General features: G+C 52.0%; 1 protein-coding gene across 3 annotated transcripts in view; it reads left to right on the forward strand.

The window, feature by feature from the left end:
• Positions 1-1,955: 1,955 nt before the first annotated feature.
• The window catches only part of KCNK5 (potassium two pore domain channel subfamily K member 5), a 37,537-nt gene continuing 14,249 nt past the window's right edge, over positions 1,956-25,243 (forward strand). The window contains exons 1-2 of one of the 3 annotated variants that reach the window (XM_088795768.1): positions 2,355-2,494; positions 11,201-11,402. Coding sequence is in view for 2 of the 3 variants with exons in the window: in XM_019751553.3 (XP_019607112.2) it covers positions 2,309-2,494 (186 nt within the window). In the remaining variant the exon portion in view is untranslated. Of the gene's footprint in view, positions 2,495-3,759; positions 3,809-11,200; positions 11,403-25,243 lie in introns of those variants that run through there. The other 2 variants (XM_019751553.3, XM_074332876.2) reach the window with 2 other exon arrangements.

Below are 25,243 nucleotides of genomic sequence, written 5' to 3' on the forward strand. Positions count from 1 at the left end.
TATACTCTCATTTCCTTTGTTGTAAATTAATTGACCATATATGCATTGGTTTATTTCTGGGCTCTATTCTGTTCCATTGATAATGAATCTGTGTTTATGCCAATACCATACTGTTTTGATTACTATACTATAGCTTCATAATATAGTTTGAAATCAGGGATTGTGATGCGTCCAGCTTTTTCTTGTTTGTCAAGATTGCTTTGGCTATTCTGGGTCTTTTGTGATTCCAAACAAATTTTACGTTATTTGTTATATTTCTTTGAAAAATGCCATTGGAATTTTGATAGGGATTGCATTGAATCTTTAGAGTGCTTTGGTAGGATGTATATTTTTTTAATTGTAATTTTTTATTAAACTTATTGGGGGTGACATTGGTTAGTAAAATTATATAGGTTTCAAGTATACATTTGTATAAAACATCATCTATATATTGTATTGTGTGTTCACCACCCAGAGGCAGTTCTCCTTCCATCACCATATATTTGACAGGATGTACATTTTAACAATATTAATTATTCCAATCCATGAGCATAGAATATTTTCAATTTATTTGTGTCTTCTTCAATTTCTTTTTATCAGTGTCTTATAGTTTTCAGTGTACAGGTCTTTCACCTCCTTGATTAAGTTAGTTCCTAGGTATTTTTTGATGTAATTGTAAATGAGATTGCATCATTAATTCCTCTTCCTGCTATTTCATTAGTAGTATATGGAAACACAATTGATTTTTGTATATTGATTTTTTTGTCCTATAACTTTACTGAATTCATTGATTAGCTCTAACAGTTTTTTTGGTGGACTCTTTAGTAGGGTTTTCTACACATAATATCATGTCATTTACAAATAGTGATCATTTTATTTTTTTCTTTCCAATTTGGGTGACTTTTATTTCTTTTTCTTGCATAATTGCTCTGGCTAGGACTTTCATTGGGTTTGTATTTTTGACAAATGTTTTTGACAGTCATTCACTCCTTCATTGTACAAATGTTTAATGAGTGTCTACTATGGAACGGGCCCTAGGAATATGTCATTGAACAATTCAGACTCCCCACCCACCAGTTGTCAGTTTAGTGTTATATACAAAGGGTGCCAAAAAAAGTATACACATTTTAAGAAAGGAAAAAACTTTATTAACATTGTAACACTAAATATATACCGATAACAAGAGATGAATACACGTCATCTGTATACACTTTTTTGGCACCCCCGGTAGTATGTTAGAGTTATATAGTATACTTGAAGTTTAGTGCTAGGAAGGAAATAAGGCTAATAAGGGGGATGAGGAGTAAGTGTAAGTGTGTGTGTGTGTGGGAGGGGGTGTGTGGTTTGCACTTTTAAATAGGCTTGGGCGTATGAAAGAGGTCAAGTGTTTCCCCGAGAATTACAGTGTGTGGAATGGGTGAGTGTAAAGGAGGGGGTCTGAAACAGTGCTACCTAGACTGCTCCTTCCCCATGTGGGGGTCCCACCAGGGCAGGTGAGAAGGGCCAAAGGGAGGAGTCACGCCTTTTTGGCTGGATTAGTTTCTAATATTCTGATTCTCTACAGCTTCTCCAGTCCCTTTCTAATGCCTTTTCCCTAGGCTTACAGTAAGATGTGTGAGACAGAGACTGAGAATCAAGGTTTCTTGGTAGAAACATCAGTAAATGAAAACTATATTACTACAATGAAAATAACAATAGTAATAACTTTCTGACCCCAGTTATTAAGTAACACTCATTTTATTTAATACACCAGTACTAACAGAAAATGCGAATCCCAGAGACCCCTACCCCTCAGGCTTCGGCCCCAGGGGGCCCAAGGAGCACCGGGGCGCACCTCGGGGTGACTCCTGCCCGCCCAGGAGCCTGCGTGGGGGTGGGGCTGGCGAGGGGCGGGGCCTTACCGGGCCCCACCCCCGCGGGGGCCTGGCACGGGAGGGCGGGCAGCGCGCGCCGGGCGCTAGTTAAAGAGGCGCGCGGAGGCGGGCGCCGCACATACTGCAGTGGCGCGCGGAGAGCGCCCCACGTGTCTCACCAGAGGCGGCCCTGAGTTCCCCCAGCTCCCTCTGCTTTCGCGATCCAGGGCGCCCCCTTGGACTCCTTGTTGTGCGCCCACGCCCAGCCCGCGTGAGCAGGGTCCCGCACAGTTCCCCGCGTTCAGTGGGCCAACTTGGAGGAGCAACTTTGTCGGGGGAGCTGCGCCAGGGACACGGGGCACTGCGCATGCGGAGCTCCAAATTCAAACAGCTGTTCCCAGAGGCTGGAGGGCGGGTAGACCCGGAGCCACTGGGGCTTGGGAACGCTTTCTCCAGGAGGCGGTCTCTCGGGAGCCATGGTGGACCGGGGCCCTCTGCTCACCTCGGCCATCATCTTCTACCTGGCCATCGGGGCGGCGATCTTCGAGGTGCTGGAGGAGCCGCACTGGAAAGAGGCTAAGAAAAACTACTATACACAGAAACTGCATCTACTCAAGGAGTTCCCATGCTTGGGCCAGGAGGGCCTGGACAAGATCCTGCAGGTGAGCCGCCGCTTTGCCCCTACAGACACACCTGAAGCTGGCTGGTGCTTTAGGAGTGCTGAAGGGACGCCCCTCGCAGCTTTGGATGACCGTCAGTCTCTGTGGGTGGTCCTGGGGGTGACTGGACAGGATGTCTCATCATGGATCTGGCTTCTGGGATTTGTCGTTCACCCGTGGACACAGGAGTCACCCACGTGCGGAGACTCTTTGGAACCCAGTTTGTTCAGAGAGAACTTAGGGTTGACCCCCAGGTGAACCGGGCGCGTGGTGGCTCGGTGGGAGTGTGCGGGTACCTTCTCCTTGGAGGGAGGCTGTGGGGCGGATAAAGGCGTTTGTCTTTCGTTGGGACGTTCTCGGAATTAGGGAGCCGAGCCCGGTGTCACCCTCTCGCATCTCCACCTCCCAGCTCCGGGGCCAGTGCCGTGCCTTCCCGGCTTTTCTCCGGGAACGTGAGAGCCCGGCGTAGTTGCGGGAGGGTCCTGCCTGAGCAAAGACCCTCCAGCCGCCGCAGGTCTCGGGGCAGGAGGCTCTGTGGTGCCTGAGCCGCTGGGATGGGGGCTGGTGGCTGGGATGCTGAGAACACGACCCAGGCTTCCGAGAAGCCTTATCTCGCCTATTCGGGAAGGCTAACTCCAAGGCCTTGGAGTTAAACTTCGTGCAAGTAGTACGTAGGTTGAACAAAAGAACAAACCCCGGGAGTTCCTTTGGGGGGCGGGGGTGGGGGGGAAGAGATGTTTTGCAGAATGGGAGGTAGTGGGGAGAGTTTCTCATCCGTGTTGGCATTGGGAGTTTCTTGTTCACATGCCCAATGGATGGCATCGACTGCCCGCGGATAAACTGTGGGGCTGACCTTTGGCCAGTTTGGGGACCGAGGCCCTCTACCCCAGTTTCTCGAAGGCTCTTAGCCTTAACCATCCACTCTTCTTGGCCTGCACTAATGGTATCCCTCCAGTGGAATGACCAGGACCTGAGTAAGAGTCAGTGAAGGCTCTAGATTGGGAGGTGGAGAAGGAGTGGGTGATCTAAGATGTTACATTTCTCTTGGGGTGAAAGATGCCATAAAGGAGGTTTGATGAGGAAAAACATTTAATCTACAGCAGTCCCCAGTACTTTATGGCTGTCTAGTTGTGTCGTTTTTTTCCTGGCCTCAGTTTCCCCATATGTTAAATGGAAATGAACTCGTCTTCATCCATCTTTCCTTCTCTGAAGGTTGAAAGCATTCGAAACACGAAGCCTGTGGTTCTCCATTTTTGTCCCCAGATCGGTAGACATTCACATGGATGAGTATATCGGTGCCTGCCGGCAGCAGGGCAAGTACACTCATCCTCTCAGGGGCCAGTGGAAGGGGGGAGGCTTAGGCCAGTAGGTTGGGTGTTTGATTTTAGCGGGGAGAGTCTCCGGTCCTGTAGCAGTTCCGGGGTGCAGGCTGGCGGGAGGTGAACTTCAGAAGGTGGTTTAGCTCCTAAGAGCAGGAATTATGGGGTGATACGGGTACCTTTGGCTGGGTGTCTGCCCTGTGTGCATGTGTTGGGGAGGGGTCACTGGTCACTTGATAATTTCCCTTGAGGAAACAATTCTTCTGGACAACGAGCTGTTGTTTAGTTACTTCCAGGGCTTTGTTTAGAGGGGAAGAAGGCAGGCGGGTGTGATAAAGAATCGAGCTGCCTTCGAAGTGTTTCCCTCTTCGCTGCTCCTCCGCCACTGCAGGGGAAGGAAGGAAAGAATTCAAGGCTGAATGTGGGAAAATAAACTTCAAAACACAAGGAGAAAGGAAAAGGAGGGGTTAGGGTAAGGCAGCTGGGTGCAGCTGGTGGTAGTAGCTTTGGAGGTTAGACAGCTCTCCTAAGGTATTTAAGCAAACAAAATGCCTCTTATTTGGAGGTCCTGTTAACTACCCCCAAAGTGGGCAGGTAACTTTTAGAAAAAGGACTTGGGCGTCAGGCCAGTGATTTGGAGATGATTATGGGTAATCCTGTCCCTGTCCCCAGCCAAAACACTCAAACCATCTCCAACTGGGCGAGTCTCCTCTCTTCACAGGAAAAACCCAAGAAATGAAAACCAGTGGAAGCATTTTGCTAGTGTTACTTTTAGTCTCCAGAAATCTGCCTGGCTCAGCTTTCTGATCTGTGACTTGGGACGCTGCCTCAGGCGTCAGGAAATTGGTTTAAGGAAAAAGGAGAATTCTGAAATCTTCTTTTCCATCTATCTGGTTGTTTGGGCATTTTCCACCTGAGGTTCTGTGTTTTTATTGCGTTCTGAATCACCTTTGTAATTCTAAAAGAGTCCCTTGCTAGGAATTCCTGGGGTGGGGGCAGGCTCCAGAGAAGGGTTGTAGGAAGGGTGTGGGGGTGGTGCAGTCTGGGTTGGGGTTTTTCTCACACTGGAAATTGTATACTTTCAAATGCATGAGAATGGGAGTTTACACACCTTTCTTTAGATCTTTGGAAATGGTCCCTGACTTGTCAGGTGCTTCCTCCCTGTACAGACTGCGGTGGGTGGAGGTTGACTTTCAAATGCTCAGGCCCCACCAGCTTTGGACCACGTGGTCGCCCTCCTTCCTGCCATCAGAACCATCTTGAACCTTTGCTGTGAAGCTTCCTCCACCAGGGGTTGGGTGATACCCTCCCCGTCTCTTCCTAAATTGCAGAGGCTCCCACAAGGGGTGTTAGCATGGACTTGGCCCTTTGGGCATGGTGGGTAGTATCTGTATTTTCTGAGAGAGGGCACAGGCTGGTTTTGCCATCTTGCTTGGCCATTTACCCATCAAACCACTTAAGCTTGCCTCTTTCCTCATCTGCTACATGAGGGTCTGGTGAGGGTCAAGTAAAGAAGCATGCAGCAAGATGCGTGAAGATGTAACTTAGGAGAGCGAACCCGTCTCCCTCTGTCGCTTTCCATTATTGAGAGCACACTGACTAAGGCAGGTTGCCAAGTGCTTTACTTGTATGAAATCAGGTACTCCTTCCAGCAACCTTACGTATTCAGATAAGGACACTGAGGCTCAGGGAAGTTCAAGTGGCCTTGGTGACACAGCAGGAGGGCACAGCCTGGGGCGGGAACCAGCTGTCTGCCTCTTGGTACACCCCTGCCCTCCCTTTTGGGGAAGTGAAGCTGTTGTTGAATGGTTGGTCTGTAAGTGAGTTTGGTAAATTGGTTCAGCTGGACTCTGGTCTGCTGGGAGATTCTGTTTCCTCAAGAACAGACATCTGCTTGCAGGCTTCTCAGTGTTGTGCCTGGTTGAGCCGGTACCTCCGCCATTACTGAAGTAAGAATAGGCCGCCATACCCCACTCCTCTGGAAACACAAAAACTCAGAGGACTGGAGTAAAGGGAAAGAATGAACTCTTCTCAACCATCACCTCCAGTGTGCACTGATGGTAAACAGGAAGGATTTGAGAGCTCACCATGCCTCAGAGCTTTGAATAAGCACTTTATGTACATTCTTATTTTAATCTGATCTTGGTGACCACCCCCTTTTACAGATGGGGATAATGAGGCTCGAAAAGATGATATAACTTGCCCAGGATCATATCATGTAGAGTCAGGTATCAAGTCAAAGTGCGTTATAGTCCAATGTACCTGGGAATTGGTCAACAGCCATTTATTAAACACCCACTGTGTGCCAGGCACTGGGCAACATGCTGGGATTGCAAAGATGAATTAAGACAGCCAAGTTCACACTGGCTGCTGGGGAGTAGGATGAATGAATCTATAAGACAGTTCGTGAGGGCCCCACAGCGATATTCAGGAGGGACTCTTAATGAGGGCCCCCAGGTCCAGCCTGAGGGGTCAGGAGAGCCCTCAGGAGGAGATGACCTCAAGCCAAAGTGGAGTCGTGGAATTAGGAGGGAAAAGAAGTGGAGAGAGGGTGGGGTATTGCTTTGTGCTGTGACTCTTGAGGTTCCCAAATCTGGTTGTACGTTAGGCATGACTCCAGTCCCTGCCTTTCACTGGGACACCCCATCCCTAACTTGAGTTTTCCTGGACTGTTCACCTAGCTGACCAGTTCCCAGAAGCCTCTTGGATCCCACTGGCCTCCTTGCTGCCTAAGCTCCAAACTACAGTGTTGTGTTCAGAGGTTTTCCATGTGTCCCAGACCCCTCTCCTCTTATCTTCCGGACCCCTCCTACTCTATCCATGCTCCAGACTACAGCCGTGAAGCTTATTGCAATTGGGTCGTTCTGACATCCTGTTATTAGCACCAATCCTCCTAACACTTGAAAAATATAACCATGGATTATGTGGTAAAATGGTATCTGACCAAAATGTTCACAATGGGGCACATTCATTGGCTTTTCTGGAGCATTGAGGGTTAACATGAAAACCTCTTGTTTCCAGCTTTGTTGGAAATTGTAAAAGTGCACTGGTCCTCTGAACTGCCATTGTAAGTAAAAGGAACACAATAGATCTTTTGATTATCCATGATCATGGAGACCCCCTCCACGTCATTAGTTCTAACTTGAACTCTCTCACCTTCTAGGACTGGAGAAATGGAAAGTGGAGAAGTTGGGTTTTTGAAAGGAAATGGAAGAAAGATACTCCTTCGTAAAGGCTCATTTTCTTATTTATGGTCTTCTCAAAGTCCAGGGCAGCCAAAAAAAAATTCTCAATTGATAAATCTGCCTTAGTTAACCACTGGTTAGAGTTTTAACAGTGAAGTGAAGTTTTATTGAATCGTTTTGAGAGTTTTACTAGAGCCCTTAGCATGATTACAGATGGCAAGGTAATAGAGACTTATTGAGGGTAGAAATTAGCAAGTGTTGAAAGACACTCGTGGGGGTGAGGGGACTCATACAGGAGGGGGTGCAAGGAAGGCGATGACTGTTGCTTCTAAGTATTTTCCTGGGGTTTTGCCATACTTTAATCTGGTGTTTAAAAGAAACACAATCCTCCAGTTTTGAATGCTGTGCTTGGCCAGCTCTGACCTCGGGCCAAGGGCTTTCATCTTGAACTTGGCTGTCTGCTGTCAGATTGGGCTCAGCCTCTGAACTCTGTGTGTGGTGGTGGGGAGAGGACAATAGCAGGGAAGTATAAGACTTTGGGGAGCAGAGGAGCCATACTCCTAAGGTGGAACCCCCAAGCGAGTCTTCATGCAAATTGGGATGTCAGATTAGAGTAAGAACTGATTGGTCAGAACTGGGTGATACAGAGAGGCCAGGAAAGGTAGATACTATATGAAAGCACTTGAACTAGATTTGCCTCCTTCTGATGTTCCTTTCGGGGTGTGGAGAAAGTAGAGGAGACTCTCGTTGGAGATTTCACTGGGCATCCCCCCCGGATCAGCCCAGCCTTGGCTGCAGCCACTGGGCAGAGAGGTTGGGGTCAGATAACAAAACTCTCTGGGTTTAGCTAAGGAATTTGAACTCACAAAATTTTTGCAATTTTCAAGTCAAGGAGTGAACAGCATTTCAGAAAGTTCCCTCTTCCTTCACAGCTGTATGCAACTTAAAAGAAGTGGAATATTCTACTCTATAAACTAACGGCATTTCTGTGGGCTGAACCCTTCACCCCATGGGTGTTATGATAAGAACGCCTCCTCCCTTTCTTCTTCTGATATGATAGAGTGTGGGTTTTTCCACCAAAGCCTGCAGAGCTCACAGCCCCTCCAGAGAGCCCGCCCCATGCTCCCCCACACCCCAACTTTCAGTTAGGGTACTACTCTCTTCCTTCCATGAGCCCCTTGGGAGGTCTAGGTCTGGGTCCCCCTCCCTGCCAAAGACAACCTCCCCCATTTGATGACCTTCCCAGATTATGCCTTAGTTGCACCTTGATGTAAAAGTGGGGGCAGCGTGCTCTAGTTCTGTACAGCTGCCTGAGGCCTCTGAGCTTTTTGTGAGCAGTGCATCTGGTCCCCAAACCTCAGAGACCTGGGCAAAGTTAGGGGATCCCAGAGGGGTCCCTCCCTGCCAGCTGTCATTTCTCTGTGTGCTGAAGCCTCAGAAACCAGAAAGGGCTTTAGCCCTTGGGAGCTCAGGCTAACTGGGGAGAGAATTGGGGCCATGGTGGTGAAATGAGGGGAAATACGGTCCTGGTGCCGAGTGATGGTTTGCAGATGGTTGAGGCTGGAGAGACGGCTATGGGTCAGAGGGCTTTGGAGGATTCAGTTCCCATTTGAAATAGGTTTGCCTCTTTCTGATGTCCCCCACATGGGGTCTGGGGGGAGCTGGCTCTGATAAAAACAACTCCTGCCCTCAGGGAGCTCTTGATGTAGGAAAAGAAAGGTAAGGAGCTGTTGTTCCCGGTTGACATTGGGAAGTGTACTGGTAGCTACCAAGTGTGTACCATTGAGTGGTTAATTTCTGCTCTCGAACTTGAGAAGGGGGAATTTGAGGCAGGCGGGAAGGATGAGGGGGAATTTGAGGCAGGCAGGAAGGGTGAGCGCTATGAGTCACAGGGTTTGTAGGCATTCTGCTGAACACCTGCTATGTGCCAGGCATCGGGCTGGTTCTTTCCCTTTGTCTCCTTGAACCAGTCCTGTGGGTTAGGTGTTACTGCTCTGCCCATTGTACAGGAAACCAAAAGCCAGGGCATTTGCCCAGGTCAGCATGGCTAGCCAAAGGCTGAGATTCACGCTGTCTTGCTCACTTCAGACCCTTGACCCTGAGGGGAGGTAGGCCAGGAGGTTGGAGTGATGGGACCTGGGGGCGGGGGTGGCGATGCCACAGTTACTGAGCGCTGGCTTGGCCACGGGCTATGTGAACTATTGTGGGAACTATCTCAAGAATCCACAGCAACCCACTGCGGTGGGTACTCTCAGTGGCACTACCTCATGGTGGGAGCAACAGAATGGACCATAGAGGTTCAGTAGTGGAAAGACAGGGATTTCAACCCTGAGCCCACACTCAGAACCATTTCACTCTATGTGAGGCCACATTGAAGGTGGAAAACACAAGGAGCAAAGGCCTACAGGTGGGAAAGTGCAAGGCCTATGGTGTCTTCAGAGCCCTAGGGTACCTGGGACAGCTTTTGGGATGCCTACTCAGCTGTGTGACTTGAGCAAGTCCGCCTCCTCGTCTGTGAAATGGGATAATAGTACAGTAGCTCCCTGCTGTCTGCAGAATACATGTAAACACACTACACAGAGTGCCTGGCACATGGGACAGGTTACTTGCCGTGTTTCAGCTGCTGTTCCTGTTTCCCGTCTCTGTGGGGGCCCTCCTGTCCCTCACATGCTTCAGGCCCCATACTATACTGAGCCCCTAATCTTGGAGATGGAGACACAGAAGATAAAATGCACCAAATCCCTCTCATTGTCCGTTCCCTGCAAATTTCGCCCACAACCCTCCCCTCAACGAGTTAATGTTCACCTCCTGAAACTTTGGATGGTTTACTTCCTTTCCCTTCCAGCAGGGCCCTGCTCCCTGGTTTGGGGGAAAGAGGAAAGGCTTTGTCTACTTAGTCCTGGCTTGTCCCAGGCCTTGGTTAAACGGTTTCCCTTCTGGAGGATTCCTGGGTTCAGATGGCCTGACAGGTGACCTCCCTGGAGAGTGGTCACGTGGGACCTGGGGTCAAAGTTGTGCCCCTGGGGCAGATACCACCCAGGGTCCTGGTAGCCAAGTCTCTTTGATTGCCTTTGGAATGTGTATTCCATTTTTCCTCTCTATCTAAACATTTGGGTTTCCTGCCAAATTGCTTAGGCAGGATTATGCACTTCTGGCTGTTGTCATCTCCCATGGCCCACTGTAATCTTGCTGTAGCTGCTTACCTGCACCTCCTAAGGGAGAGGGGCTTGCCCCAAGGCCAGGAGGGAAGCCCCATTGAGCCCCTCCGTTTGAGTGGACAAGTGCTTGGGACGACCCGGATCTGAACCACTGTGTAGGGAATAGCTGATCGTAACTGGTTCTGATTCTCCCTACAGTTCCAGTTTGTGCTGTGTGACCCTGGTCAGATTTCACCTCTCTGGACTCCACTTCCTTCGAGTAAATTCACTTATTCATTTCAAAGGCTTGGAGTGTCTGTTAGATTAGTCCCAGCTAGGCTCTGGGAGCCCATGTGGTTGGGGCCGTGGCTCCCACCGTGGCCCTGTGTTCCCAGGCCCAGCCCACGAGACATGCTCAGTAAACGTGTGGGTTTTAGTCAATCACTGGCTGGCTCAGAACGTGTCTGTTGGGCCCAAGTGCCCAGTGTGTGCCTGGCTCTGAGGGGGCCACTGATAGCCGTGGGGACCTTCTGCTGAGAAGTCCAGTCAGGAGAGGCTGAGCCTCTTGCAAGGTTAAGGCAGTTACCTGGGTGAAGTGAGCCGGGTCCAGACTCTGGTCCCAGGTCTCCTAGGCTCCAAATCCTGGAGGACGAGAGGGGGGCGTGCCATTATCAAAATTTACTCCCATCTCCCCCTTTAAGCCACACGAGGTGGGGCCATGTTTCCTAGTGGTTATGGAAAGGCTTTCAAATTGTACACTGAGCACATTGATTGCTTAATTGGAATACCCTTGGGAGTGAAGATAACAGCAGAAAATGCATGTTAAGCTCACTCACCGCAGCTTCCAGCTGTCAGTTAACTTTTACGAACAGTCTGTTATCCTCTCCTACTCGAGGGACTTGACAGAACAAACAGCTCTGCCTCTCTGGGTCTGTTTCTCTCCAGGAATTCCTTTCTCTGCTCGCCCTCCCGCTATCCCTTGTTTCATAAACTTTTCCTAAACTCCTTTCCCCTGGGATTAACAAGGCCAGTCATTGTGAGCGTGTTGAGCAGGTTTTGTCCTCGCAGGCCTAGGTGCTGGAGGCAAGCCGTGGTTTCCGCTTTCAAGGAACTGGAGACAGAGCAAATACCCAGTACTCTGTTCAGCAGACGTTCACTAAGCACATACTATGTGCCCAGACCTGTTTGGGACCCGTCACCAAGAGCAAGTTCCGCCACCTGCCTTTTGGGCAATATCTTCAGAACAGGACTGCAGAAGCCAAGAAGGCAAGTGACGTGCTGGGGAAGGGAAACAACACCCCCGCTGCCCCTTCCTTGTGGAAGCTTGTTTGATCTTCAGAGCCTTCTGAGGAGGAGCAGGAGGGAGAGGCTGGGCTGTTTGCTGGAGAAGGGCACGTCCCTAGCTGACACTCCTTTGGCATGACTGGAGACTGCATTGGGCTTTTTCTTCCCATAGCCCACTTCACAAGGCATACCCTCTACAGTTGTCCAAGGATGTGGCCCCAGGGGAAGGAGCAGGAGTACTGCCTGCGGGCCGATAACACAGGCTCCCCACCTTACTGCAGGTCTCTGCAGACCCATTCATCCGAGGTGCCTTCCTGTGACCTCCGAAGTCTGGCAGTGAAATGCTGTCCCATTTGCCAGATGGAAAAACAGACCTGGTGAGGAGCTGGGGACAGACTGTTTAACTAAGCTCAGGTTAAACTTGCTCTACTTGTCCAGGTCCAGAGCCTTTCTTCATGGAGCCATTTGTCACCCCTCCTCTAATCCCTTTTCTTTCTTTCTTTTTTTTTTTTTTTTCAAATAATTTATTGGGAAGGGGAACAGGACTTTATTGGGGAACAGTGCGTACTTCCAGGACTTTTTTCCAAGTCAAGTTGTTGTCCTTTCAATCTTAGTTGTGGAGGGCGCAGCTCAGCTCCAGGTCCAGTTGCCGTTACTTTTTAAGTGGCCTTTAAATCAAAATCTTGATGGTGTCTGAGAGAGCAGAGCACTCCCTCACTTACCCTAAGCTGGTCTGCCTGATTTCTTAACCTGCCCCAGCACACCCCTCCCCACCTTGAGCACCAGCTTCTTCACGCACTAGTGAGTTTTTCTGGGATAAGAGGCAAAAGTTGAATTTGTGGGGAACTGTAGACTCAGAAAGGAGGACGTTTTTTGGGGCCATCCAGAGCCTGGGGCTGAAGTGATCTGATGCCTCCCCAGGGAGTTTCTGGTCACAGGACCCTGTTCTCCAAGTGTCTGCGCCCAAGAAGCTGTAGTTGGCTGGTGTTTCTGGAGCCTTGGAGGCTGGCATGGCTGATGGGGGAGGAGGGTCAGGCTCTGGGCACCTCTCCTGGCAGCGAATCATAAAATCTGAGGCAAGAGGGAGCTTGGTGGTTATCTAACTGGACCTCCCTTTACAGCCCTGGAGCCAAAGCCCAGACCTTGGGAGGTTATGTAACTTTTCCAAGGTTACCGTGCTCACCAGGGTCGGGGGAAGTACAATAAAGAAGTAATTAGAGCCAAATAGGGGTAATTAGGAAGGGCTCTTCAAAGCAGTAGCCACAGGAGGTAGGTTGAGAAATGATTGCCACACCTAATAGGTCTCCTGGTCACTAACGGTCAGGGATCCTCACAGAGTTAGAGCGGAATCCCCAGTTTAGAAAACCCGGTGTGTCTTCTCCCTCAGACCAAAGGCCAGAAGCCTCAGGTGACCTGGACTCTGCTACCTGTGTGATGTTGTCTCTCTCTGGCCCTACCCTTGATCCCAATTAGCCTCGACGCAGACAGGAGGCCAGCTTGTGAAACTCCCTTGAGGTCTCTGGGCACTGACACCATAAATGACTTTGGCAGGGAGAAGGGGGTTGCAAAGGGAGGCATGACAAAGTCACACAGCCATAGAAACGGCAGCTGGCACTCAGTGAAGGACAGTCTGCATGGGCCACGCAAGGGCCATCGTCGCATTGCATCGACACCCCAACAATGGTAAGATAGGTGCTGTGGGGAGCCTCATTTTGCAGAGAAGGCAACGGAGGCAGAGCGATTAAATAACTGAGGGCCACACAGCTAGTTACCGGCCTGAGCCCAGGCTTTCTGTGTCCAGAGCGCTGCAGAGTTGCCTCATTTTAGACTCCACGTGTCCGAAATTCATGCAGGTCTTACCGATCTTGCTGGGCCTGCAGCCACTCTTTGGGACTGTTTCCTTGGGCCTCGGTAGCTCCTAGAACCCCAGCCGCGCTCTGCACAAGCCTGTTGGCTCCTCACTGAGCACTGCTCTGTTCAGCCGTGTAAGTTCTGACACAGTTATTTCCTGACCACATTGACCATGTGTAGGTGGTTGACTTTCAGTGTGAGAAGTTTTAAAGCAGGAAAGCCTGGGTTATGTAAGTGGTGCCACAGCTCAGAGTTGGGGCTGTCAATTCTGTCCCGACTCCCCACTCTGGTTGTCATCCTTACAGACCTAGCAGGCCCCTCTCTGACCCTTCACTGCAGGATTTGTGGGTCAGGGGACCCAGACACTGAGCCCTTAAGAAAATCCAGCTGGAGGGGGAGAGCACAGTTGTCTTTTAGCTGTGGGGTTCCTACCTGCATTCCACATTACCTGCCACCTCCCTAGAAGCTAAAAACCCCACTTGTGACACGTCCCCCATGCCCCCCATTTGGCTTCCCCAGCAGGGCTCTGGTCTGCACCTTGGGAGGGAATAGCTTGATCCTTGCCCTCATCCAGGGGTGTAAGCACCGCCCAGGTACTGCCTCCATGGCTGGGGACAGATCGGTGATTTTGCAACATGCCCAGGACCCTGGGGCGGGTCCTTTATGGACTGAATGTTTATTTTGGCTTGGGTACCCCTTATGTCTAGTGTAAGGTTCTTGTTCCTCCCATGGCCCGGATGTAGGATGGCACCTGTTCATAGACCTGGAGGAGAAAGAACAGCAGCCCGTGCCTTCCCCATCGCTCCTGTTCAAATAAAACTCTCGCCTCCCGGGTCATGGAATGCATCCTGACAGTGTTAGCTTTGGAAGGGTGCCCTTCCCTTCTCAGCATCCAGGCCCCCTTTGGAGCAGCGAGTGGTGGAAGGGCTGCCGCTCACCGAGGAATAAGTGCTGAGTGGGCTAAGTGGAGCAAGCTGTTCAGTAGTGGCTTGTCAGCAGTCCCCGGGGAGCAGGAAACCAGAGGGTGTCCTGATTATCAGCTTTGCAACACTCTCCTCTCCCACCCCCCAGACTCTAGCCTCGGCCCTGAGATCTACTCATGAGGGGCCCTATGGGGGACAAGACAGTCGGGTCCTGGACCTGGCTCGGCTGACTTGCTGTGTGACTAGGCCAGGTCACTACCCCTCTCTGAGCCAAGGATTGCTCACTAAGGCCAGTTAGACACTGAGCACCTGCTGTATGCCCAGTGCTATTTCAAGGATTGTGGGAATTATGAGACCTGTTAGACATATCCCTGCCTTGGAGATTGGGGTGGGGCCACGCTATGTATGTGAAGGATTAAGTAGGGTACCAACTTGTAGGGACCTCAGGGGCACCAAGGTGGAAAAGTTGCTATAGGCTGGAGCTGTCAGGGAAGGTACCCCTGGCCCTGTGCCTGAGGGTCGCCTTCCTTTGCACCCTATCATTCTCTGGGCACCCCCCTGCCCCCACTGCACTGGGCGTTTACCTTGTGTGCATTCCTCCCCGCATCCCACAAAGCCCCCCCACCTGTGCCCCCTGGGACCCCAAACCTAGCACTGTGGAAGGGGGTAATTATTAAGGAGCATCCTGACCCTGAAGCTGTATAGCCTGCCCTGTCCTTGACCTCTCTCCCACCAGCCCCCAAAACCCAGATCTGGAAAAATTCCTGTCCCTAACCCTTGCAGTGGGGGACCTGCCAAGCCAGATTCTGCCTTCACCCTCTAAACACTGTGAGACGGCCCCCCTCCTGCCTCTTGTGTGTGCAGTGCCCTCTTCGCTGGGGACACTCAGTTCTCTGTTGGGACAGTTCGATCGGGGACCTGGAGAAGTGCGTCAGCATCTCCTTGAGTGTGCATCTGTCTAGACCCAGGTCAGGCTCCCTGGGGGGCCTGGGCAGGGCAGCTTCCATCACCGGCAGCACTTTTGGGTCCTGCTGGCGAAGGCTCCTGTGTCCACCAAGCGTGCTGGGAATTTGGCTCACCCTCTCTTTTTAGAATACCCTGGGGCCGAGAGCTGCGTGGGTTCAAGTCCCCTGTCTCCATCTGCTCCGTGTTGGGGTCGTTATGTGCATGTTATGAATGTTCCCTTCCATGAAGCCAGTTTCCCACCTGTGTACACACTGCTCCCCACCTCTCCCTGCTTATCAATTGACCTGGTGGGCTCTGGCCTGTGCAGTGAGACCCTCAGACAGCCTGCCACAGGCCACGTGGTACACACACTGCCAGGCCCTGGGGGTGGCGGTGGTTTCCTGGGGCCTCAATTTAGTGTTTCTCAAAGTGAATCTGAGGTAGGAGCCAGTCTTCACATTACAGGAAAACAAGTGTGGGTGTGAGGGCAGTGGGGTGTGTGGCTCTGTTACCATCGGCGCATACACAGAAACTCGACGTGAAAACAGAAGGCCGCAGGATTATCGACACGGTTTTCTCTCTCTCTGCCTCCCTCTCCAGTTGTCTGTAATGCGGTTGTATATTGCTTTTAAAACAAAGAAATCGAATTTTCTTAAAGGGTCAGAAAATGCATAGATCCTTAGCCACTTCCACACTGGCTATTTTTTATGTGTGAAGCACAGATACACATGGTTTTCACAGAACATACGCTGAAAACTGGTATCACTTCTGTAATCACTAAACAGTGTATTGTTTTTATTTTTAAATTTAGCTGCCGGAGTAGTGACTTCCTGGGCAGCAGTGCTATTGAATACTTTGAGGGGGAGGGTCTCAGAGACGGGGGAACCTGGTGGGCCTTTGGCCTGCACACCAAGGAGTTACAGGTCGGGCACATGAGTTCACAGTCAGCAAGAAGAGAGTGTGGTTCCTCAGCAGAGGCCTGGCAGAACCAGGTGGGCTCCCGTGGCTGTCCCCAGTGCGTTGGGTCAGTGTCCCCTGCAAGGGAGGGCATCTTCCAAAGACGCGTGGATAAGTTTTATCTCGGCCTCTCTGTGCACCCAGCTCTGCCAAGCCCCGTGGGAGCCCAAGAAGAAATTGCCCTGCCTTTCGGAGTCACAAAAAAACACAAGCACAGGCACGATATGAGAGCCCAGGACCATGCAGGAGCGCACTGCAGACTTTGACCCATAACTTGGGTAAATCTGAGGACCCGGGAGCGGCAGATCCTGCCTAGGGATGGGGTTGGGTGGTGACCACCCATATGCCACTAGCTAATTTTATTTTAACATGATATGACTAACTGTTATGGCTGTTTAATTTAAAATTAATAAGATTAAAATTTAGATCTTAGGTCACATTAGCCACATTTCCAGGGCTCAGTAGCGCCCTGGGACTGCTCAGATATAGAACATTCCATCAGCACCGAGTTCTGTTGGAAAAAGCTAGCGTGTTGATGGGGCTCTGTTGAGGTTTCTAATGGCACACCTGCTTCTCTGGGTGCCTAGTCAAATTCTGTTCCTGTGCTGGGGTGCGAGTGGGGAGAGTGTGAGTTGCCGAGAACCCACAGGAAGGGTGTTCCCCTGTCCCACCCACCAGGAAACTTGCAAGCTCTCCTGAGGTAAGCTTACCCACCGGTCCAATTTAACAGAAAACAAGTTTTCAGAGGCCTGCTGACTGCCTAGCCCCTGTCAGTCCCATCAGACTTGGATGAGTATGCATTTGGCGGGGGGCGTTCCTGGTGTCCCAAACTCAGTGTCATTGGTCAGCCGTAGCACCATGGGAGATGGGATCAGGCTGTAGAAAGTGAGTCCTTTTTCATGGATCCCCAACTTGAAACTCAGGGTCTCAATTCCTTCTGTTGCCCTCTCCAACCCCAACCCCTCAGCCCACCGGTCTGCACTGAAGTGTCAACTATTCTGCAGTTCTTGGGAGGAAAACCATTTCCTGCGGTTCAAGGTCACTGGTCAGGTGACTGGCCACATGGGCACACCTTGTCTTCTCTTTGGGATGAGAACTGTGAATGTATCTTCCTGCCACAAATGTAGAAAGAAGGAGGTGACTGATGGAACACGCAGGGCTTTCCTAGGTTACTTCCAGGGCCCACAGCGGGGGTCCTGGGCCAGGGAAGACGGAAGACCTGCGGGTAAGGGTAGAGAGGCAGGGTGGGCTGTTTTCAGAGCAGGTAGAACATGACTGGGAGATAGCTGTGGTCTAGTTCATTCATGGCTTTTGAGCCTCAGTTTCCTCGTCTATGTTTGGGCTTCTTGTTCTGCTTTGTGCCCCTTGCTTGGACTTGAAAGGGGCACGGCGTGAGCCCTGGGGCCTGTCCTGGCCTCACCGTTGGTTTGTTCACTGCTTTCTCATTCTGTCTTCCACGGTCATGTAACGTCTCTCTGCAAATACTTGATGAATCAGTCAACCCGACTTTGAGCTGCATGGTACGAGGAAGGAAAGGTTGTCCATGCTGACTGGTCCCTGCTTTCTTCGGGTTGAATTACATTGGGTGGGTTGTCTTGTATGTGGGTTGGGGCCTGGCCAGAGGTGGCATTTGTAGCAGGCAGGCACAGCTGCACTTCTGCCCCTTCAAAGCCATGAGGTGAGAGTGAGGGTGAAGGGAACCCTTGTTCTCCATCTGGCCCTCTTCCTGGGAGGTGACACATGGGGGAGAGGGTGGGCTGTATCCTGGAAGCCCACTGCTAGGTCACTGGTTTAGCCTCAGCAGCCCAGGACAGACCTGCTTCGGCAGCCTTAAGGAGAAATGAGCCTGAGAAATGGCCGCCCCAGCTGCCACTCAGTGTTTTGTGGGAAACAGTTCCCCAGGGGACAAGATGCGGTCACGCGAGGAGCGGGTCTCTCTCCCCTGCCTGCCCCTTGGGTGACTTGGAAATTGGGTGGCATTTACTGGCCTGTTTTTCAGCCTCTCCTGGCCACACACAATGCACTGGGAGGCTGAGTTTCTGTCAGGGGCATCTCTAGCTTTGCCCGTATGCCTGCTTCCTGCTCTTCACATTCATGCCCATCAAGCCTTTGGACCCTTACTCCCGAGAACTGATGGGGAGGCAGCATTATTCCCATTTTACAAGTGAAGAAACTGAGGTCCTGACTAGTGGGGCTGGGGCCTAGATGACGCTGTGCAGGCCTGTGTCGCTTGTTCCTGTACTCTACGGGGAGTACAGACGGCCGCCAGAGCCGGGCAGGCGTCAGGGGGTTAAGTAGACTTGGAAAATGCTCTTGCATAAAATCACAGCCTTTGTGAAGGAGAAGAATGTGTGTGTGTCCAAGGCATGGTCCTGGTTCTGCCTCCTGCCTTTCGCAGCGGGGCTGTCTCAGTCAAGATTCTTCTGCTGCACCATCAGGGGAGTTTCCATTTCCTGCCCGCAGCCTGGCCGAGTCCTGGGCCCCAGGTTGGGGGGAAGGAGGTTTTTCCGACCCCAACACCACCCCTCACCTCAGCCCAGCCTTCCTGTGCTAGGCGGGCTGGCTGTACTTTTCCATACCTTCAGCACAAAACATCTCTGTTTCTTCACCCTGGTCACGTCCACGCCCAGTCGGCTAGGGATGGGAGATGGTGGGGGGACCATCCTGCAGGGGCACTGGTTACATATATCAGGTTCCTGCTTCTTTCCTATGCTGTTTGGGGATCCTCTTTGTGTCTCCTCCAATGGCGGTGATTTCCAATGGCAGCGTTGGTGGCCAGAACCCCGGTGTAGGTGGTGTGGAGTGAGGTCTGTGTCTTGCAGCCCAGGGCCTGGGGCATCTGCACATTAGGGCAAAACTCCCCTTGTATCTGGCCCAGTGATTTCAGTTACTAGACATCGCTATGTTGGCTTTTGTCTCTAATTGTGACTCAGTGGGATTTGATCTTGAATTTGGGGGCCACTGAGGCAGAAGGCACCCCCACCCCACAAAGAGTACCACCCATCCCCAAATGCCAGTGCTAGTTTGCCGGTAGTTTCTTGTACAATTTATTCCAGAGAGGATGGAGGCCAGCTGTTGTCTGTCTCCAGCTGGAGACTGAACCGTAGGAAATAGACTTGGACTGCAGCCGGAGGGACTTTGGTAAGAGTCAGACAACAAAGGAGGGTTTGGTGACAGGTGGTTGGCCCTCAGGAGGATCCCGCAGGGGGCTTTGTGGAGAGGGATGGGGTGGGCTCATGCCTGAGGCAGCGAGCCCGGTTTGGGTGGAAAGGGGCAGAGGTTAACCTTTACAGGAGTGGAGACATTCAGCTCCCCACCCCTCCTGCAGGATTCATAACACGACCCAGGACCCTTCTGGGCTTTCTTTTTTTTTCTTAATGAGTGAAGAGGTTTACAATTTAGCCATTGGGTAATCTGAAACAAGTTATAATAAACAGGTAGGGTTAATAATCCCTAATAATCAGAACTTCAGCCTTCAAGGATGGGCAGTTACTTGTAACCTGGAGCCACTAGCCACAGGGGAAGGGAGAGGGGTAAAGGAGGAAGGGGCAGGTGAAGAGGCTGCTTTCTTGCCTTGGGGAGGGGAGAGTTTGCTCGTGGTCTGGGGTGCTCTGTGGGGCAAGAGGTGGGGTGTCAGCCATAACCCTTCTCTCAGGAGTGGGTGTTAATGGGAAAGGGATGAGTGTGAGGGGTGGGGCAGGTTTCCTCCCGTGGAAGCTTGGGAGTCTGGGGGTTACTGGGGGGGGGCCCTGTCCTCAGAACCCCTGCAGAGGCCCCCAGGAACAGGGCTGGCAGACATGAGAGGTTAGGAGAGCTTCGTGGAGCCTGGCATACTTTCTTTCCACTGCTGGGGGAGCAGGAAAGCAAGGATGAGCTTGGGAAGACCTGTGGCCCCTGACTGTGACCTCCCTCCCAGCCCCCACCCCTCTCACCCGCTCTCCTCCTTCCTCTGGAATCCTGATGGTTCCAAAGTCTGCAGTGTAGCTGACTCACCAGGGCTGGATCTCTGATGGCTTTGGCCTTACAGATAGGTGGGGTGGGGTGAGGCGAGGAAAAGGCACTGAGGCAGAGAAACACAAAGCCATCAGCCAGGCTGCCCCTACCTGCCAGGGATGCCCGTGTCACCCACTGCAGCCAGAACCCGCATTAAATACAGCACTACTCCCATCTTTGTGCCCCGGAAGGAGTGATTGTGGAAGGCATACATCTTGGAGACTTCGTCATTTATTTGGCAAGTGTTGAGTACACCGATGCCAGGTTCTGTTCTGGGAATGAAGGATGAGTGAAATCTTCTGCCTTCAGCAATCATAGTCTATTTGTGGGAGATAAATAGGGGCCAGGTAACAGATACCAATTAGGATGTCATGTGGTGATAAGTACTGTTCCCAGGTCTGACCTTCCAGTGTATGATGGCCAGGAAGGGGGGCATTGCTGTTCACAACTAGCCCAGCGCTCTCGTCCACAGCTCTGGAGGTACCCTGTGCAGCAGACACAAACCCTCAGAACGGAGCCAGCCTCTCCAATCCCCTGGTTCTGCCCACATCCACTTTTCTGCCCAGTGGTTGTTGCAGGAGTACACTCCGAATGGCCGGCACCGAGCTGTGCCTCGTTCACGTAATCTGAACCCCAAGCCCACGAAGTCTTGGTACCCTCACTTTACAGATACGGAAAGTGAAGCTCAGAGAGGTGAAAAGACGTACACCAGGTAACTGCATGGTGGATGGTGGAGCCAGACTTTGAACCCAGGTGTGTCTGCTGCAAAGCCCAGGCCTTTCTTCCTAGGTCCCCGTGCTACTCTCAGAGGGTCCCCAACTTGACGATTGTGATTTTTGAGGTGGATTGGCCATCCCAGCTTGTGTTGCAGGGCAGGCCATTGTGCAGAGCTGGGCTCTGGAGAACAGGAAGCAAGCTGGCACAGGTGGGGCAGCTGGGCTGATGCTGAACCAAATCTCCCTCAGGTCATCAGCCCAGATGGAGAGATGGCAAGTCAGCAGTTCCTGTGACCTCCTTTGTGGCCTGCTCGAGGACTGTTTTTAGAAACTTCGAGTGGCTGGTGACTTCCTTATTTGTTCGTTTCAACCGACTGCAAGGTTGGGGTAAATGTAAGAGGCATCTTTAGGAGTGGGGGGGCAGGTAACGTAAGTATGTACTCATCCTAGATAATATCAAGATTAGATCATGGGTGCGACCGTGCAACCCTTTTATAGCTCTGCATCACCTGTCACCTGTCTACCTGCTCCACTTTGGTTGGCATTTCTTATCCCGGTCCCAGGAGCAGGGATTGTCTCATTATTTGGTGGAAAGGGCCCTCCACTGAGAGTTAGGGGGCTTCTGGCTGGTTCTTCTATGTGCTTTGTCATCAGCTAGCTGTGTGACTTCTGCCATGTTACTAGCCCTCTCTGATCAGTTTCTTCAGCTACCAAGTGGGAATAGTAATATCCATTTTGTCTGTCTTCCCTAAAGGGTCTTGAGTCTCAAGTGAGATTAGGGCGAGAAGAGTAGTAGGCCTGAGAAGAGCCTGATGAATGTGGGGTTTGGCGGGGAAGAGGGGATGCTGCCTTAATGCTCTCCTTAGCCTACTACAGAGGGGTTGAATGGGGCCCAGATGGCTGTGCCCTTTTGCTTTGAAAGGATAAGCCAGGATCCGAATCCTATGCTGGGAACTCTCCTCCCTAGTGACCCACACCCCTATGGGGAAGGTGGGGGGGTGGGGTGCTATTCTGCCCGCCTGATGTGCTTGAGGGGTCCTGGCTGAACAATTTCCTGTACCCAAGTCGCTGACCTACTAGTTGGGAGATGCCTCTTGCCATCAATGAAAGCAGAAAAATGTCAGACACTCCCAGGATCTGGATTCTCGGGCAGGGAAGGGGCAGGTTGTGAACCCAGGCCCCAGGGAGCATCCCAGGTGGAAGAGGTGCCAGCACAGCAGCGTGGGCCGGGCCACGGCCACTTTGGAGCAGGGCAGTGGTTGAGAATTGGGGGTAGGGAAGCTGCAGGTAGAAGAAGAAAGTCCCTCTTGTCATTTAATTCTCTGGACATCCCACCTGCCCTGAGTCCTCAGAATGAGGCAAGGGGTGGATTTGGAGAACACGGCTCCAGAGGGTCATCTGATGTGTGTGTTTGGGCCGGAGGGAGCCCTTTCTACTCCCCAGGGCCACCTCTCAGGCCAGTGGTGCTGTGGGACCGGGCCTGGGCCCAAGAGGTCCCCTGTGTCTGCACGCACAGGGATTTCCAGTCCAGCTTACCAGCTGAGCCCTCCAGGTTCCTGAGAATGCTTGCTGAGCTCCCATCCTGAGCTCAGACCCCACCAGGCCCTCACTGTTTGCTTTAGCCAAACCTGCAGCTCTCCCAGGTCAGCCAGTCCCTCCGAAGCCCTGGGCTGGGCTGGGCTCTCACGGGAGGGGCGCCCATCTGCCAGGGGGTTACCGTCCCTGCCTGAGAACAATGGGGGCAAGGGTCACCTCCTTTGTTTTCATTGTCCCTCCTGAGTGAGGACAGGACTCCCGGGCCTGAGAAAGTCGGAAACCCGGAGGTTTCTGCTGAAAACGTGCTCAGCTCTGGCACGGGCTTGTGCCTGTGAGCTGTGAGCGTGAGACCGAGCGGTGCCTCTGGGCTGTGCGAAGGCTGCTGAGAGATGGCCCAGGAGGCGGGCGAATGGAAGTCCAAAGGGGGACGCGAGGACAGTCAGACGTGCACAGTTGGCCTGCCGCAGCAACTCTGGGGGTGACTCTGGGGGCGGGCCGGACTTGGCTTTCCCCCCAACAAGGAGACACAACGGTGTGGATCTAGGGCAGTGGGTTTTAAGTCAGCTGTGTATAATACTAGAGTCACCTGGGGCAGCTTTCAAGCGTCCTAGTTCCCAGTCCACACTGCAGACCACTTATGTCTGAATCTCTGAGGGTAGGACCCAGGCATGAATATTTTCCTAGGCCCCCTGCACCCCGAGGTGGTCTGCATGCAGGACAGTTTAAGAAGCAGTAGTACAGTGACCCATAGAGTGTGCAGTGAGGGTGTGCCATGTTCTTCTTGCCCAATGAGGTCGCCTGGGGTTGTGGGGTTGGGGCTTTAATCTCAGCGTGACCATCACTGCAGGGGATCGTGTTTTATACACAGCCCACCTGAGACACCAGGGGCATGCTCTGGCTGGCTGCTTCCTCCGGGCTGGGGAGGGCAGCCTGGGCCAGCTAGGCATTTTAAGGACCAAAGAGGCATGTCCTTAACAAGGCGCCTTCTCTGTCCTGCAGTGGGATCTGGGGCACACGAGGAAGGAAGCGTGAGCGAGGAAGAGGGCTTGCTCCTGACACAGGCGGGCTGGCGCTGGTAGAGCTGGAGCTGGAGGCCAGTCAGCTGAGGCCTGAGAATGAAAATGTAGTTTCTCAAATGCACTTTGGGCTTGGGAAGTGCTGAATGGGGACGACCAGAAGTCGTGATTCTGGGCAGAGAAGAGTGTGAATTGTAGAGAGGTGTCACCTGCCCAGGCAGGGGCACCTGGGTAGTCACACTCCAGCCTCCTCATTTTACGGGAAAGGATGTGGGCAGAGATGGAGGATCCCTGGAAAGCTGAACTCCGATCCTCATCCCCTACCTCTGTTGACATCCTAGCACACCAACCAAGTCTCCACTAATTTGTCTTGTCTTCTGAAACCATTATCCAGGTAGGAATTAGAACAAACCTGAAAATGCAGATAAGCAAAAAGGAAGTTAACAGACTCTATTACAATAGCTGAGGTCTGGTCTTAACTGAGACTTGTGGCCCCGCCCCCTCGGGTCCCTGCACCTGTCCCACAGACACCCCACTCCTTTCCTGGGAGAGACAGGGCCCAGGTAAGCTGGGCCTGCAGCTGGCACAGGTATCAGGGTGGCACCATTGGGGCCTCGCCAATATCCTGCTCATAAACTTCACCTGCCTCCAAGCCACACCCTGGTCTCCTGGGCTGAGGTGGGAGGGCGGTGAGAATGCCGTGGATTCCTTCCCTCTGCCCTCCTATCCTCCCTTTCGGGACAGGGAGATGGAAGGCCTGAGCCCCGCGCCTACAGCCGGCACTCCCTACTAAGGCAGTGGCTGACATCAGAATTACCTGGTAGTTGCCTGGGGCCCATGTCAGCCACACACGTACCCCGTGAGTGGGGCCCAGGCCCTGTATCAGCCTGCACTGAGCCCCTGCCTCCATGGTCGGGTGGTGTCTAAGGTCTCCGAGCCTGAGTTTCATCATCTGAGAACAATCCCAGCACACCTCCCTCACTCCCAGTTCACCTTATGGAAAACTCCAGAAGTAGAGTCAGTCTAAGAGATGGAGAGTGAGAAGAGAATGTAATCGAGGGCTTAGCTAATAGAGTTACATTCTCTAATTTGTCTCTGGTAATAAGAGAGTTAACAGGCGCTCACCTTCTGCAAGAAGCTTGATGTACCATGTTTCCCCCAAAATAAGACCTAACTGGAAAAGAAGCCCTAGCATGATTTTTCAGGATGACATCCCCTGAGCATAAACCCCAGTGCATCTTTTGGAGCAAAAATTAATATAAGACCTGGTCTTATTTTTCGGGAAACACGGTCCCAAGTCCTTTTCCTCAAAAGGAGATCAGATGGAGACTAACAGGCTGTACCCACTAGCCCCTCTCAACCCGCTCCCCCTTCTCAAACTGCTGCAGGGTGTTGGAGGGGAGTCCTAATACATGGGATCTGGGGTCCCCCGCACACCACCCTTTATCTGTTCATGAGTTCTTGGTGTTAAAGAATTTGAAAACCATTGTTCTAAAAAAGCCCAAACTGCACATATTTGCCTGAAAAGTGCCTGTGATAGGTTGACTAATCTTCACTTCTGTCCTATTCAGAACTGTCGACCCCACACTTGGCCCCCTGCCCTGGGGGGGGTTCTTTTTAGAGACTAGATGGACCTACAGACAGACAGGGACACATGGGGAAAGACCAGGGCGGGTGGACATTGCAGTGTTGTGAAGCTGAGGCAGCTGGTCAGGGAGTTGAGACCATGGTTCAGAGAAGCTCCCTGGGCCCTGGCCTCGGCCTCACTGCTGAGCAGGGGGGCGGGGTGGAGAGGAACCCATGTGTTCTCTGCAGCCTCCTGCCTTGCTTGGCTGTGCAGGAAATTGGCCGGGTGGCTGGCAGCTCCTGGTGGCAGAGGTCAGGAGAGGT

The sequence above is a fragment of the Rhinolophus sinicus genome, chromosome 2, assembly GCF_057876585.1.
Source record: "Rhinolophus sinicus isolate RSI-liver-muscle chromosome 2, RSI-T2T, whole genome shotgun sequence".
Classification (NCBI taxonomy): Eukaryota; Metazoa; Chordata; class Mammalia; order Chiroptera; family Rhinolophidae; genus Rhinolophus; species Rhinolophus sinicus.